We start from the raw sequence: 16,390 nt of genomic DNA on the forward strand, positions 1-16,390 counted from the left end.
TCATCAATAACTCAGGCAACCATGTTGATCCATGCATCACATCCTCAGCTCCCAGTGTGTGTGTGTGTGTGTGTGTGTGTGTGTGTGTGTGTGTGTGTGTGTGTGTGTGTGTGTGTGTGTGTTATTCTCTTCTGTGAACATGGTGGAAGTGAGGGGAGGTGGTAAGTTTGGGTGGCTGGAGATAGAAAATTGCTGGTCCTTTTAGAGAAGGGTCTTGATGTAGTTTTTCCTTTAAGGATGGTGGCTTGAAACAAATGTGTCACAGGTAGAGAGAAAGCTTTTGCCCCAGCTGGTTGTGGTGGTACCTGCTGTAATAATAGCACTTGGAAGGTGGACATAGGGGTGACCAGGATTTAAGTCCAGCCTTAGCTCTTAACCAATTATGAGGTCAGCCTGTGCTACAAGAGACTGTCTCAAAACAACAAAACCAAACCAAACCCTTTGCTGCTGTATACTGGGCAGGTATGTCTTGTTTTCTGTTGGTGTCACAGGCCACTGTGGAGCGACTGCCCTCATGTTTACCTCCCACCAAGATCCACTGGAGTGGAGCCTCTTTTTTTTTTTTCGGAGCTGGGGACCGAACCCAGGGCCTTGCGCTTGCTAGGCAAGCGCTCTACCACTGAGCTAAATCCCCAACCCGAATTTCAGAGTCTTACAAAGATGTTTTCTAGGGACTCCATTTCAGTATTGAGTATAATAAAACCAGAAAACCTTGGATGAGAGTGCTTTTGTCTTAAGTTCTTCTTTGAACTTGAGAATTGGTTCGCTTGGTAATTTTAACTTTATAGCATTTGCCAATCTCTGCCCCACATGAGTACAAGATGTAGATTAATTCCTAATGGGCCTCAGTTCTCTGCCAGTCCCCTCACAACTCCCAAGCTCAGGGCTTCTTTCTGAAGTAGGGCAGTGCTGCAGCAAAACCCACTCTGCCCCAAAGGTGCTCCTTTCCTGGGACCTGCAGGATTTTCCTGTTCGTCAGCTTCCCAGGTGGAAACTTAGCTGACTGGGGTTGTCTCCCTTTTGTAATTAAGGACCAGAACTATGCTATTCAGTCAGGATTGTAGACACTGGCCAGTGTGGCTGTTTACACAGAAACATGTGGCTTTCCAGCCCTTCATAAACCAAGCATGGTGGTGAATTTCTGTAATCCCAGAGCTAAAGTGGATCCAAGGACCAAGGCCCTTGGCCATACAGAGGATTTGTTGTTAACTTGGGATACGAGAGTCCCTGTCTCAGAAAAATAACTAAACAAAGTAAACAAAACCAGCCAGTTAACAAACAAACATCTCCGAAATTCAAAAGAATCCATTTGTCCTCCCCCACTTCAGCTGCTCAGTGGCTACCAAATTAAGTGTGCACTCTTGGAGTGTATCCACCCCGTATAAAGTCCTGTCTGTTGGCTGGCCCATTGTGACTGAGCTCTAGGATGCTGAGGGAGGTCTGCTAACCTCTCACGCTCCGGGCTCTATAACCTGATGACTGTAAGTGTGGAGCTGCTAGGGAAGGGCACCCTTGGTACACATTTCTCTTCCATGGGTCTTTGGCCATGTGTTTCTTGGTGAGAGCAAGCTGGGGAGCCACAGTGGCTCTTCAGGGTAGGGCCCTCAGGTAGCTTTTCATGGTTCCTTGAAAGCAGCATGTTCTAGAGTCAAATGTTCTTCACAGGAACATAGAGCATCAAAGTGTGCTTGCCTCCCCTGTGACCTCCTTCCAGCTGGGGTAGAGGCTCAGGAGGCGAGTGTGCAGGTGCTCCACACTGTTCCAGGATCTGGGGGTCATGATATTTGTGGCACCGTAGTTCAGAAAGCTTTTCTGTCTGGGCATCGTATTTGTTCTCACACATACAAGAAACCTACTCTTGGGGAGATCAGATACTAGGGTCTGCTCTTGCAGTGTCCTGGATTCTGAACAGTGGCTCCCATTCTCTCCTGGCCTGTCCTTATGTGTGAGAATCGGAGCTTTAGTGAGAAAAGTCCCCTGGTAAGTGTTCATCTGGGGGTCTTTTCTCACCTGGTAAGTCATATCATTTAGCTAAAACTTCATAGTGCTGCTTCTGCTAGACTTTAATACTGTTTTTATAAAACAACCTTGTGACTTTACGTGGTTTTAAAGAAAGAATGTTTTGTTTGGTCTTGATGGTCCTGTTCCCATTTCAGCAAGCCATGTCCTCCAACCGATGAGCAATTGGTTGCAGGGTAAGACCAAGATCTCTCCACCCCTTTTCTGTCTTGATTCCGGCTGCCTTCTCTTCTCGTAATTGTGCTTACTGCCTAATTTCTCTCAATGTTGAAGAATGACTAACGAGGTGCATAGGCTCTAGCTTGGACCCTCCCTGCCTCTCAAGAGCCCAGATTTCCCCACAGCCTCTGCCCTTTTTCCACTCAGAATTATTTAGCTATTTCACATCTCTGAGACCCTAAAGCATGGTTGGCTGGCACCAGAGAGATTTCTGGACCGGGTGTGCTGTGCAAACCTCCTCCCCAAATGGGAACTAGTAGTCCTATGATACTGGGCCAACGTGTGGGTTTCTCATCTCCAGTCCTACTGTACAGCCAGGGCTCATGATCACTGCTTTAGTTTTGAGAGAGAGAGAGAGAGAGAGAGAGAGAGAGAGAGAGAGAGAGAGAGAGAGAGAGAGAGAGGCAGGGAGGGGACAGACAGACCGACCGACAGACTGTCTGTGTTAACAGCATTTGAGTATTTGAATGTTTAGTTAGATACCCAGGATTAGAAGGAACCAAATAGTGGCAAAAATGTCCCCATGAAGGTGATATGGAACTTTGGTAAGCTGCACTGACTTACCCCCTAACAGTTCATTCTGTGTGAGCCATGGCTATACATTCAGTGTGTGTAATCTTCTATCATAGGCAGGTTGAGAGGCTGGAGAGAGGGTCATGGTTAAGAACACATGTTCTTCCATTGGACCTCAGTTCAATCCCCAGCCCATACGGCAGCTCACAAGTCTCTGTGACTTTAGTTCCAGGGGATCCCATGCCTTCTTCCATGCTCTCTTCCATGGGCCTCAGGTACATACATGGTGCATATACACACATACAAGCAAAAACATTCATACACGTTTTTAAAAAAGGCAGGTTGAGGGTATAGAGTTGAACTCCTTTCCTGTCTTTCCCCTCTTTGTTTCTGGGTAACCCCACTCCAGAATGTTTTATTAAAAATAGAATCCTTGAATTCTCCAGCTAGAAAAACTATTCTTTCAAAATAAAAAGAAATTAAAACAAGGAAAAAATCCTGGCCTGCTTTTCAACTGGGCTGCTACATCTTCCTAAATATCTTGTTGTCGGATGTTTAGATTAGAAACATTTAGTTTTTGTAGCAGGTGTTTTATTGTCTTATTTTATGCTTACCAGGCTTTCAAAGGATTTTTGTAAATTTTGGAAACAGGACACCTTGTCCCTTGTAATTTGCTAAGTGTAAGTTATACCCCTTCCCTGGTCTCAGGTTACTTTGCCTTTGTGTATATTACGGTATCAAACACTAAGTCCATGACCAAGCAAGTGTCTTTCATCATAAATGTGTAATGTTAAGAGGTGGTGTGCAGCTCATATTAACAGAACGGCCAGCTACACAGGACTTCCTAGGATAGCTACTTAAGGCCTCATGGCCTAACTTCAGCAGTTCATGGCCATCTGAGGTCAGGCCTCCTAGAGGGGTAAGATTTGATTTTGTTCCTTCAAGGGCACATTGGAGTTTTGGTGCCTTTGGGCATCCATGGCCAACACTGAAGCATGTCTATGGCTCTTCACGGCAGAGAGGGAGTTTTTAGACTGTCAAGGAAGACGCGATCTGCGGTGGTTAAGGACATTCTCCCATCTGCTACTTTTATATATTAGCTCATTGGATGGTACAGTGTCGGATGCTGCTTATGTAGTTGTGATGTGAAGGGCTGGCTGGATCAGAGCCCAAGTGTTTGGTAGGATTTAGTATCCTGACCCTATGTCCACATCAGTGTGCCCTTCAGACAGGTAGAAGGGACGGAAAGCTACATAGGCTTTTTTTTTTTTTTTTTTTTTTAAAAAAAACCTTGTCTGAGATGTTGAGTCTTCCTTGTTCTAATATCCCAGACATTAATGTTCCAGGGAAGGGGGACTAAGGGTTTGTCTGGGTGTCTTACAGGTCCCAGAATTTTAGTGATAAGCCTAGTTCTAGAAGGTTTGAGTAACCCCGCATTACAGAGGGAAAGGAAGCCCTTGTGAGCAACTCTTTGCCTCTGGTTTATGTGGGGCCCAGAAGCCCTGTGACAGCCAGGGGATCCTGCACAAGCCCTCCAGGCCATAGCAGCCTGGAGTGTTCTCACGGGGCCTGGGTAGATGTGGGAGAATTGCACAGCTGCTTGCTTGCCTTGCATGTTGACCATAGCCAGACGTCTTTCTGTTCCATACTGCCTCCAGGTCACTGGTCTTACAGCCCTGCTTTGTGTAGGGTGGCCTGGAATGAGTGCCCCCATAGACACTTTCTGTCCCAGTGTCATTTGCTGCTTGGGAGTTGAGAGCCACAGCAGCTGTTTGAAGCTGACCTTCCTTTTTCATCATGCAGTGGAGGAATTATGATGTTAGTCTGTCTCCCTTCCTTCCTCCACAGAGAATGTCTCCAGGAGAAACAAGACTAAGGTCCCACATAGTCTCTTTCAGGACTGTAAGGGTCCCTCTGCCCAGGACAGACTGTGATCCTGATAGTGCTGGAGCTGTCCTCCCCAAACCACCCTACTTAGATATTAGAAAGCTTTCTCTAGTAGATAGGTGAACATAGGTGCTCTCTCCCTTTAGGGCCAGATCAGAAACAGTGCCTGTATGTCTACAGTGGAGGCCCTCAGTCCCTGGTCTCTGAGATAAGAGGCAACACTAGGCCCCAGTGCTCTCCTCCCTGCAGACAACTCACTTATCCAGGTCCCCAGACAGGGAGGATTAGGTTTGCCAATAGGGAGACAGATGTACAGATGGCTATTGGAAAGGGTGAACTCCCGCACCCCAGCCATTCCCACTTCTCCATGACACTCATTTCTGTTTATCCCATGTTCCTGTAACACAGTATGCATGCCTTGTACAAGAATGGGAAGTTTAAGTGTTCAGAATAAGGGAGGGGCTGAGCAGCTCTGCTGAAAGGGATGTAGTTAGCATACTGCATGCATCCTTGAGCTCTGTCCCCTGGTCGTTTTTGTGGCCCTGTTGTAGAGGGACTGGGGTCATGGATATTGAGAGGCACAGTTCCCAAACTACAGCGCAGTAAGGAGAGGCCCCTCTGCCGTGAGCCTCAGTGAGTGGCTCCTGAGGGCAGTGCCAGCCCCAGCTGATCTTCCTTTTCAATGCAAACCGCAGCTGTTTCTCTTCTAATTTCATACAGCATGCCAGAAATGACAGCATGTGCCTTCAGCCTGTGCTTCTCCTGCCTCCTACCTGTAATTCTGGTGATTTCACATCCCTAACCTTGGGATTGCTGCAAGAGAGTCACTGATAGGAATGCCACCCTCTGGGGACAAAGTAGCTCCACAGAACTGTCATTTCCTGAGCCACCCCCACTTGTGGGTACTTGGGCACGGTGCTGTGATTCCTGCTAATGCGTTTCCACCCTACCTTTTTACAATTTTAAGGTTCTCGGATGCTATTCTGGCAACAATTTTGGCAACCAAATCTGAAATGTGCGGCCAAAAGTTTGAGCTGAAGATTGATAATGTACGGTTTGTGGGGCACCCAACACTGCTGCAGCATGCTCTGGGGCAGGTATGGCTCTCCTCAGCAGGTAGGATCTTTCTAGGGTGGGTGAGCCTGGCCTTTACTGGCTCTGAGGATCGGAACTGTGCTGACGTTGATGCTAGTGAATGTGTGATGAGGGTAGCAGATCTGATCAGCCACTTGCCATCAGATGTGTACCTTCATGGGTCCTGGGGATCCAGCAGAGGATGACAGGGTACTTGTCCCCAGGTGCTATAGTCCTTGCCAGTAGCTTGTCTTTTTATTCAATGATGGATGGAACCCATAGTCTTCCACATGCTATGCAATTGTTGGCCCACTGAGCTACAGCCCCAGCTCTCTGTTACTAGCCTTTGCTGACTACATTCTGGATCTCTACTATTTGGCCTTTCCTCTTATATGTAGAGGAAGGCAAAAATGAGTTAACTGACAATTGTTCTGAACTTTTAAACAATGGTATGTGCTCCCTGTGAAGTGCTATTTTAATAACCAACGTATTTTAGCACGTATTGTTGTGCTAACCTTTCTATATATGTTCTCTGATGGATGAGTATTTGGGCACTGAGGAATGTTAGCAAGGTTCAGTGTGCTAATACCTGAAGGAGATTGTACACTAGAGCCAGTAAACCCTTTGCAAACAGGCAGGCTCCATGACAGCATCACTTGGATGCAGAACCGTTTCAGTGTGCCATATCATTTAGAGATGTATAAAGAGCTGTGCTGTGACTCGCAAGCTTGATCCATGTGAGGAACGTCTCACCTTTGATAGTACCCTCCCTCCCTGCAGTGGCCTTTAATGACAGGGCTCTGTTCTCTGTGGGTGAGAAGGGGGAGTTGACAGTTACCTCCTGTAGAATTGCAGTAATAGGCAGGGATGGGTACATTTCCTGGGTGTTGTAGGGAGAGTTGGGACCCAGGGATTTAACTCCATCTATAGGCAACACTGGTAATTAGGCTTGAAGAATGCCTCTCCAAGTGGTATGTTTGAGTGCTTTGGTACTTGTTACTGAGACTGCGTGGAGGCCAACACTGTAGCAAGACTGGCTGCCTTTGCATCAGGGCTGCTATCCTATCTCTAAGTGTTCCAAGTCCTTGCCAGGGCAGCAGGGGCATGGTTCTGGGCTCTCCTCCCATGTGCATCTTTTTTTGTCCTGTCACTTTGGACATCGTCAGCATGATTTCAATCACTGAACTCTGAGCCCAAGCCATTTTGCTCACTGCACATATGTGATTCAGCTGTTTGTGTGGTGGTTGACTTCTCTCTGAGCAAAAGCACTACAGTTTTCTGTAGAAAGTTGTGGTTCTCTGCTGTCCGTCGTGTCCCACCCTCTGATTCCAGTATTGGGAATTACTGGAGTTCAAGACCAGCTTGGACTCATATTAAGTTCTAGGTCACCCTGCAGTTCATAGGGATACCCTGTCACAAAGAGATAGATAAGGTATTGTGTCTTTTGATTTATTAGAATTATGCTCTTTTTCAGGTCTCCAAAACAGATCCATCTCCAAAGCGGGAAGCACCAACCATGATCCTTTTTAATGTGGTGTTTGCACTGAGGGTGAGTGTTGTACAAGTGGTTAGGTCCTAAAGGAGGATCTGAGGGAGCTCCCAGTGTCCAGGGAGCTCAGGCTGAGGGCATGGCACTTGCCCTTTCGGTAACATGCAGGTAGAGGCATAGCTCATTGCTTCTCTCTCCTCCCCTTCCTCCAACTTTTTTGTAAAATATATACACATAACCATATGTACTTTATTAACAGTGGTAGATGGGCTGGAGAGATGGCTCAGTGGTTAGGAGCACTCACTGCTCTTCCAGAGGTCCTGAGTTCAATTCCCAGCAACCGCATGGTGGCTTACAATCATCTATAATGGGATCTAATGCTCCTTTCTGGTGTGTCTGAGGACGATGGTGTACTCACATATATAAAATAAATAAAACCTTAAAAGGGGGGAGGTGAAAAAACTAAAACAGTGGTCGTTATGGAACCCAGAGCCTCATGCATGTTGGGTAAGCACTCTATTACTAACTACATCCTTAGCCCTGAATGTTTCCCATTTTAAAGTCTATGGTGGCACACACCTGTTACCCCAGCACTTGGGAGGAGGAAGCTGGAGAATTACCACAAATTTGAGGCCAGCCTGTGCCACAGAATAAGATCTTATTTCAAAACCAGACAGATGAGCACTCAGCTAGACCAGCATTTGGGGGACTGAGGTAGGACGATCAGGAGTTCAAGGTCACTTTCTGCTACATAGTGAATTTGAGGCCAGTTTGCGCTACGTAAAACCCTATCTTAGTGCCCCAGTATTTAGTGCTCCAAGAAAGTATACAACTGAAGTCCGCATGACTGCTTGTCTTTGGCTGTGTAGTAAGAACCTGACTCTCATCACAGCAAGTAAGTGGCTGCGAGCCACCTCGTGTGTTCTAGGAACAGAACTCAGCACCTCGGAAGAGCAGCGAACGGTCTGAGCTCTGAGCCACCTCTCCAGCACTTGGTTGTTTTCCTTTGTTTTGTTTCGTTCTTTTGAGACAGGATTTCAGTATGTAACTTTGGCTGGCCTGGAACTTGTTATGTAGATCACGCTAGACTGAAACTCACAGAAATCTACCTGCCTCTGCCTCCCCAGTGCTGGGATTAAAAGGTGTGTGACACCGTGCCTGGCTTTTGTTACTTTTTAAGAAATGGTCTCATATGTCCCAGGCTGGCCATGAGTTCTTATGTATCTAAGGATGGCCTAGAACTCCTGATCCTCCTGCCTCCACCTCGCAAGTGCGCCCCATGCCTGTAGTCTACCCATTCATTGTTCCATCACAGGGCACAGCTATGAGACAGTGGTTATCATTGTATGCCACAATGCCCTTTGGAATCTGACAAGAATTAGCCATGCTAAGTTGGTATTAACTAGTACTTGGCCTGTAAACGTCCTGATTGAGAATGGTTTTCAGTTGGCCTGTGTGGGTAAGATGCAAATCCCGCTCCACGTGTGTGGTCTCTGTCTCTATTAGTCCAGTCACATTTCCCACCTCCAGATTCGTCTCTTTGGGCAGATTTTCTGTGTCCTGCGGTCTGGAAGCTGCTATGAAGGTGTAGTTTTATCTGCAGGCGGAAAGTCCCATGGGTGACGATATAGTAACTTGGGTGCTTATTCCGTACTGTGAATGTTCACTTTGTCTGAGATGGTGTCACATAGGCCAGGCTGGCCTCAACCTTCATATGCAGACTTGATCCTTCTACCTCTGCCTCCCAAGTGAGGAGTAAGCTGCCATGCCTAGCTGTACGTCCACTCTTTGTTAGCATTTCCATTGAAGTCTGACATATTCTAGGTGGCAGCTTTCTCAGCATATCCCTGCATACCTCCGGTGCTGAAGGCAGCTACCTCAGTGTTAGCCCATACAAACAAGACATAGTAGATATCCCTTCAGCGTATGTCATTGAGCCTAATGGCGTGGGGGTGAGAACCGCCTCGCACAAAGGGGAAACTCAAACAGTTGGTCCCCAGCAGCTGTTGTACGGATGCTTTTGTACCTCAGCTGGTGGCACCTCCAGCAGAGAGGGTGATTCACTATGACTTGAGTCATTAGTCAAAGGAAAGTCTGTGTCCAAGGTTATCCTCTCCCTGCTTTTCTAGTGAGTGCTTCTACATGGAATCTTCTAAATGTGAGTTTTGTTTTGAGGCAGTTGTATATACTCTTATATCAGCCCTTTTAGGACATGATCAAGGAGTGCCCCAAGCAGGAAGAATCAGGACAGACTGCCTCGTTGCAAGGTTGCCCAGGCTTTACTTCTGTTTATAAATATGGAGCTTATTGAGAATACAGAAAATCTTTCCAACACCAGGTATACAAAGTGTTGTCTGGGTAAGATAATTGACGTAAAGGTGACAGACACAGGGTCACTTGGCAAATAATCAGGATGGGAACAGCATGAGAAGTCCTAATCAGCGGTGCCATTTGTCCCTTCCACTTCTAACCCTGTACCCCCAAGTATTACTCAGCAGTCCTGGTGGCCTCTAGAAACTCTGAGTCATGTTCAGCTCAGTTATCTGCTCATTCAAGCATCTCCATAGATTTCACAGAGGCCTGCTCCACCCTTGGCCTGGGTGTGTACACCTGCTGGTTAACTATGGTCACTGATAGGTTCCAGAGGGGTGAGGGCACTTCTCACCAAGCCCCTTCTCTATGCTGCTTTGGCCTGGTTAGTGTGGGTACGCAGTGGACACTGCGGAGGGACATGGGCTGGGAGCCTAGTATGAATCTGATTAACAGATTGGGTCTTTACTAGGAATAATTCATCCCTGACATACATTTAATGAACAGCATAACACTTTTTTTGTATTTTTTGTCCTGGAACAGTGTGGCCTGTTGTGAATGAATTCCTATAAACAATAGGCCAGACATGTTCATGATTGGTCAGTGTACAACAGTGATTACAGATACCTCCAAGGTTTTGGTCAGGTCAAACTGTTCTGAGTGCCATAGGTGTTTGACTAGTTTCCTCTGCTCAGTCAGTTTTCCTTCTTCAGATGATGACCTGTGACCCAAGATCACATAATAGGTGGGTGGGATCAGTACCCTTAGCTGTCCCTTGCTTTTCTCTACAGTCCTAGTGTAGTGGGGATGTGTGTTCATCTCTGCAACCCTCTAGACAGTTGTTCCCAAGACTAGAAGATGAGAAAGTCAGCCAGCAGGCTTATAGGCAGGCTATGGGCATGCACAGGGAATTCTGCATGGCAATTGCTATGAAGAGAAACCAGTGGAAAGCAATGGAGAGGGCCTCCTTCATAGTCTACGTTTTTGCTGTACACATATATTAGAGTCTTATAAATGTATCTCTGTACACATATTCTGAGTGCAGGCCAATGCTGACCCGTCAGTGATAAACTGTCTGCACACCTTGTCCCGGCGCATTGCTACCGTCCTGCAGCATGAGGAGCGCCGCTGCCAGTACCTCACACGGGAGGCCAAGCTGATCTTAGCACTTCAGGATGAGGTGTCTGCTATGGCCGATGGTGAGTGCAGCAGCCTGCTGAGCATGGGTCTGCTCTGGCCGATGGCTTCTCTTTGTGTAGTGTCTCTAGAGGACCAGCTGGTCATTCTGCTTTGTTTTCAGGGAACTGCAGGTAATGCTCTAAGTCAGCTCTCGAGTTCCAGGGACACTATTAGAGAGATCCTCTGTGCAGGGAAGGGCAGGCTTGCTGCCTTGCAAGTTTGATCACATGCCAGTTAGTTCTCTCTCTTTTTTTTTTTTTTTTGGTTCTTTTTTTCGGAGCTGGGGATCGAACCCAGGGCCTTGCGCTTCCTAGGCAAGCGCTCTACCTCTGAGCTAAATCCCCAACCCCCAGTTAGTTCTCTTTGTGGACTCGGGTACGCTGAGAGGACAGAGACTCTCCAGCTCCAGCCTCTCCCACATTTCACCACAACTGTCAGAAGCTAACCAGAGCTTTGGCATCTGGTGAGCTGGATACTGGAGAGGGAGTCCTTACAATACTTGGTAAGCAGAGACTGGCCAGAGAAGTTACAGGATCTTCACATTGAGCTGGTCATGACCGGTACAAGATGGCTCTTCTAGGGGTTCATATATGGATCTGCTTTGCTAAATGGATGGGTCTGAATTGATCTCTCTAGGAAGAACCCCACACATTGTTATGTGATCACCTTTCATTTAGGACAGATACCTCTGCCTGGCTTTGGTTGTGCTACATAATTTGTCCCGGGATAGGAAAATCAGGGAGGAGCCATTGAGAACATCCAGCTGGTAAATTGGGTGATTTCCATCCTTGGCTTTTAAATTGAAGACCCTAACTGTCCTCTAACTAATCCAAAAAATAGTCTGTGCTGATAGACACTGTGTAGCCTTTAGTGTGCCTGGGGACTACACTGGAGAGAAACTGGGAGTGACCTCAGCCTCCTTCTCCAAGGCTCACCTTAAAGTTGCAGAAGAAAGAACAAGGAACCGAAATTAGACCAAATTATTACAAACTAACAAAGTCTGGTCTGATTCTAATGTATTTTCAGTGAAAAATTTACTGTTTTCCTTTGAAAATTAGATGGGCATGGTGGTGTGTACCTTTTATACTAGCCCATAGAAGGCAAAGGCCAGTGGATTGCTGGGTTCCAGGACAGTCATGGATATAGAGAGACTGTGTCTCCAGCACAGAACCCACTTGTATTACGGACCTGGAAGTGGGTGTAGAGTGTGTGCCTAGTGTGTGCGGCTCTGCATTCCAGCTCCAGGACCCAAGCAGAGAGACAGCAAAACAAACAACACTTATGCTTTCTATTTTAGCTAATTATAAGTATGATAGGGAACAATCCAGAAATTTTCTTTTAAGATTTAGATCTGGGTGTGATTGGTACTTCCTTTAATCCCAGGACATGAGAAAAAGAGGCAAGTGGGGATCTCTGACTTTTGAGGCCAGTCTGGTCTACAGAATGAGGTCTAGGCCAGCCAAGGTTACACAGTGAGACCCTGTCTCAAAAAGAAAGAAACCACCCAAAAACACCAACAAAAACTTGTTAAAAAATTAAATATTAAAAACCCATGCTCATCTTAATTATATATATTTTTGTTAGAGATTCATGAAGGTAAAAGATGCATCTCATGATTGTACAGTGTGGGAGAGAAGAGGAATGGCATGGGAACTCCCTGCAACAGAGGGTAGGGGCTGCTGAGCCAAGAGACATGCGCCTTCTGTGGGAGGCGGTGGAGCTGACTGTTCACTCCTGTGACTACAAGGTTGACAAGTTTAAATACAAATAGTTTTCATAGTTTCTCAGATCAGCCTGAGTCTACTTTTACAGGGATCACGGATATATTGATGATGGTGGTGATGGTGGTGGTGGTGGTGATGATTACAGGAGTTTTTGATATTAGCATTGGTTTACCATTACTTGTTAATGCTGAATTTGTTCTAAAGATTGCTCATGTTCTGGCCTGTGCATATTTCTTGCTTTGGAAGTTGTAAATCCTTAACTGTTGTTTTTCTTGTAGCAAATGAAGGTCCTCAGTCCCCATTCCACCACATCCTGCCCAAGTGCAAGCTGGCTAGGGACCTCAAAGAAGCTTATGACAGGTAAGGCCCCTAGGGCTGTGCTGTTGAACCTCCTCTTTCTGGCCAGCTTCCCTCAGACAGTGCTGCATGGGCTCTGTGTGTGTGTGCTGGAGCTCTGCTGAGACAGGGACAAGAAAGGTTAAGGATGGGACACTTGTGTGGCCACTTTTCAGGGAACCACTTTGGTGTCCGTTTTCCTAATGGCAGCCCCTTTGTTGAGTGCTTTACTTCGCAGAGACCGTTACCTCCTGACCCTTTACAACAGAAGCTCCGCCCACAACTGTCGGTGACACTGACAGTGCTTTCCAGCCATTCAGGCAGCAGCACTTATTGAGCCTAACCTAGAGCCACGTTCTTTACCGTCTGCATCGAGGTGGCTGTCACCATTGCCTCTTCTCACTCGAGGAAATCCAAGTTCAGTGGGCAGAGTTGGAGGTGACTGTGACAGGCTCTGCTCTGGGAGAGCTGGAGTTTGAGACACTGACCATCTGAGGTCAGCAAGTATTGGGAACACAATGGAAACCTCATGTGGATTTGATTACATTGGTGGCTAAATACTCTATTAAATACATACAAAATACTTAAGCCTGTGTGTGTGCATGTGCGTGTGTGTTTTTGTGTGTGTGTGTGTGTGTGAGATAGACTCTCACTGAGTGAGAGTGGCTTGATCTAGGTGTGTGATACTCGCTTTCTCTCTTTTATTTTTTAGACAGTTTTATAGCCCTGGCTGGCCTGGAACTAATTCACTTATGGAGACAAAGCTTGGCTTCATAGCATCTAACAAACAAAGTAAAAAGGAAACCAGTGACTTTAGGTTTCTAAAATGAAAAAGGACGTAGTGGGAAAAATATAAAACCTTACAAAGCTTTGTCATCTGCCAGGCACAGCTCAGGGCTTGAGGCCTCACAGTGCCACCTAGTGGACCAATTCAGAGGAACACAGGAATTAGAACTTTTGGTGAGAAAGGCATTCAAGATCTTTCTAGCCAGAAACCCTGTTTGTTAGTGCCTAAGGGTATGGTCTCATTTCTCCAGGTGAACTCCTACAGCAGCCAGCAGCCCTGGGTCCTGGAACCTGTCCTGGGAGGCTGAGAGCCACACTTGTATGGCAGGATGTGGCAGTTGTGACCTTCTCTGCTCCCACCCCTGCCTGATATTGTACACCTCTATGATTGCCCAGTAGCCCTCTTGGCCTGATTCATTCTCAGCCTCACCCCACAAGTCTGTGGTTGGCCTCTAGGTCCTCTTCCCTCAGCAATAAAAAGGTGTAGCTGAGTATACATTGGGTGGGTAGCATCAACTATTACATCTGCCTTCTGACGTAGCTCTTTGCCAGATCCCTGAGAAAGGTGTTCTCAGAGAAAACCTAAAAGACAGGAGGTTGTGGGCTTAATTGGCATTGAGCTTTAAGAGCATCCTTTCAGTAGAATTGTTCTGGACTTACTATTTTAACCAAAGCCAAGGTTCTGGTATAGCTCTAGATGGCAACCCTATTCCCTGAGTGTCTGTGACTATAGAGTGGAAGTAGGAATCCCTTAGGAGGTTACCCTGGTTGTCCAAGTACCTGGGTCTCCTTCTGGAACTAACTCCATGGTCCCATGTCTCCCCAAGGTTGCATCCCTTAGGGCAGGGATGTCCCTTCACTTTCTATAACACAACCCTCTGCACAGCTCATCCACAGTTAAAGAGATATGGAGTGGCAGGAGGAGTGATGATATAAATTGCTTGTGGTGTGAAGAAGTGTTCTGTTGAGTGATTCTTTGAATTAACAGGGACCGGGGTTGGGTCTGGGAGCTCAGGTGGTGGGAATGCTGTCTGAGGCCTGGCCGGGTAAGTAGTGCTGGCTGCATTGTTAATCGCACAAGAGCAAGAGCAAGAGAAGCCTGTAGATGTTCCGAGAGCTAGTCTGTATTTCATTAAAAGTGTACATACATGTAAAGTTTTGTTTGAGTTTCAAGGTAGGATTTTTGAGGCCTCTTGCTTCGTGCTGTATCCTATCACATGTAGTAGGAAGCTTGGGTGCTGTGTGGGGCAGGGCACACAGGATACATGACAGAGTCTCAGAGAGGCTTAGCTGAGGTGAGGTCAGAAGTGACCTCTTGGTTATTAGCTAAAGGCAGGCCAAGGAGTGTGGGAGTGAGATAGCTTGCACACGGTACATCTTGGGTGCAGAAGATAGGACTGCGGTGCTCTGCACAGTCATGGTGTGTAGATGCAGGACCCTGGCAGGAACATTTATCTCCTGTTGCAGAAGGGCTGGACTCTAATGCTGGGTGCAGGCTGGATAAGCTCGGGGCACAGCATCTTTCTGCTAAATATTGAATTTTCAAACTAAATATTGAACTCCTGCAAACAGGAACACAAGCTCAGCAGGGAACTTTCTGGATACAAACCCTGGGTCTCATCTTGAAATGCAGATCACAGAAGCAGGGGCAGCCCTTGTTCTTCCCTTCTCTCAACAGACTTTAGTGTGTTTCCTGGTTTACAGTTTTGCTGTGAAGGATTCACCTGACTATCTCCAGAGCTAGAAGCTAGAAGTTGGGCAGGCATGTTTCTAACACTCCTTGTCCTTCCAATGTACTCTAGAGGTTTGTCCAGATGTGCATCTGGTACTCAGGGGACTCCTAATGGCAGGGTTTAGTGTCTCCACACCACAGAGATTGGTTCGTTTGTAAGGAGACTCTAACTCAGTACAAAATATTCAGAGGGAAGGACACAGGCTGGGGATCTGAGTCAGCTGGCCCGAGGTCGGACACACCTGAATTATGAATTTGAGTGTGTTATAAAGGCCTTACTTAATGTGCCCCTCATGCCCACAGCTAGCATTTAACCCTGGCCTGCACTGCCACACCAGTCTCTATGTACCTTCCTTATAACTCTAGTTTATACACTGCCCCATCCAGAGTAAGAATCTTCTAAGTAAAAGGCTGCAGTTTGTCTCCTCTCTTGCTGTGTCCCAGGTGCCTGAAACACTACTTAGAGCTGCACCTAGCACATGGTTGTCCCCACATCACTGGGGTCCTTGGTGGACAGGATCAACCATGTTCAAAATGACAGGAGACTCGCTATGTAGTTCTGATCCCATGTTGTTCCAGTAGCCACCCTGTACTGCCCTAAATAAGAAGAGCTCAAAAACAGGACCTTCTATTTCTTCCCTTGTGACCACAAGTCAATTGGAGGAGCCTGGCTAGTGTTTGCATGGGCGTGACCACAGCGCAGCAGTGTGACCCTTTCCCACCTCTGTGAATGCTGAGAGGCTTTCCTGACGCAGTGTTTCTCAGGGTTGGTTGTGAACTTTGCTTTCCATCCTGAAGAGTGGTGCAGCTCTGGAAACTACACGCAGACATAGTTGGTTCGGGTCCGTTCCTAGAAAGGCCAATCCAGGTCTTTGACCCACATCTTGACACTCATTAAACCCTGCTCTTAACAGACTTTAAAGTTTGGTTACCCCAAAGTTTGGTTACCCTGTGAACCTCCTTGGTGAACCACCATTGTCCACTAGGCTCAGCCACAGCCTGTGGTGCCCTCCATACACCCACCCTTAGGAGGTTGAGGCCCTGGGAGAAGCAGGAGCAGATGTTTTGGAGCCATGAGGTAGTTTGCATTAATCAGTGGATGCTGCAGAGATCCTGGGGAGT

The 16,390-nt window shown here is 46.9% G+C and overlaps 1 protein-coding gene across 1 annotated transcript in view; it reads left to right on the forward strand.

The window, feature by feature from the left end:
- Positions 1 to 16,390, forward strand: part of Nprl3 (NPR3 like, GATOR1 complex subunit) — a 38,112-nt gene that overhangs the window by 9,989 nt on the left and 11,733 nt on the right. Inside the window, 5 exon segments of the mRNA XM_032912132.1 lie at positions 2,157 to 2,195; positions 5,606 to 5,735; positions 7,187 to 7,261; positions 10,557 to 10,710; positions 12,693 to 12,774. Of these exon segments, the coding sequence (XP_032768023.1) occupies positions 2,157 to 2,195; positions 5,606 to 5,735; positions 7,187 to 7,261; positions 10,557 to 10,710; positions 12,693 to 12,774 (480 nt within the window).

The sequence above is a fragment of the Rattus rattus genome, chromosome 9, assembly GCF_011064425.1.
Source record: "Rattus rattus isolate New Zealand chromosome 9, Rrattus_CSIRO_v1, whole genome shotgun sequence".
In the NCBI taxonomy this organism is placed as follows: Eukaryota; Metazoa; Chordata; class Mammalia; order Rodentia; family Muridae; genus Rattus; species Rattus rattus.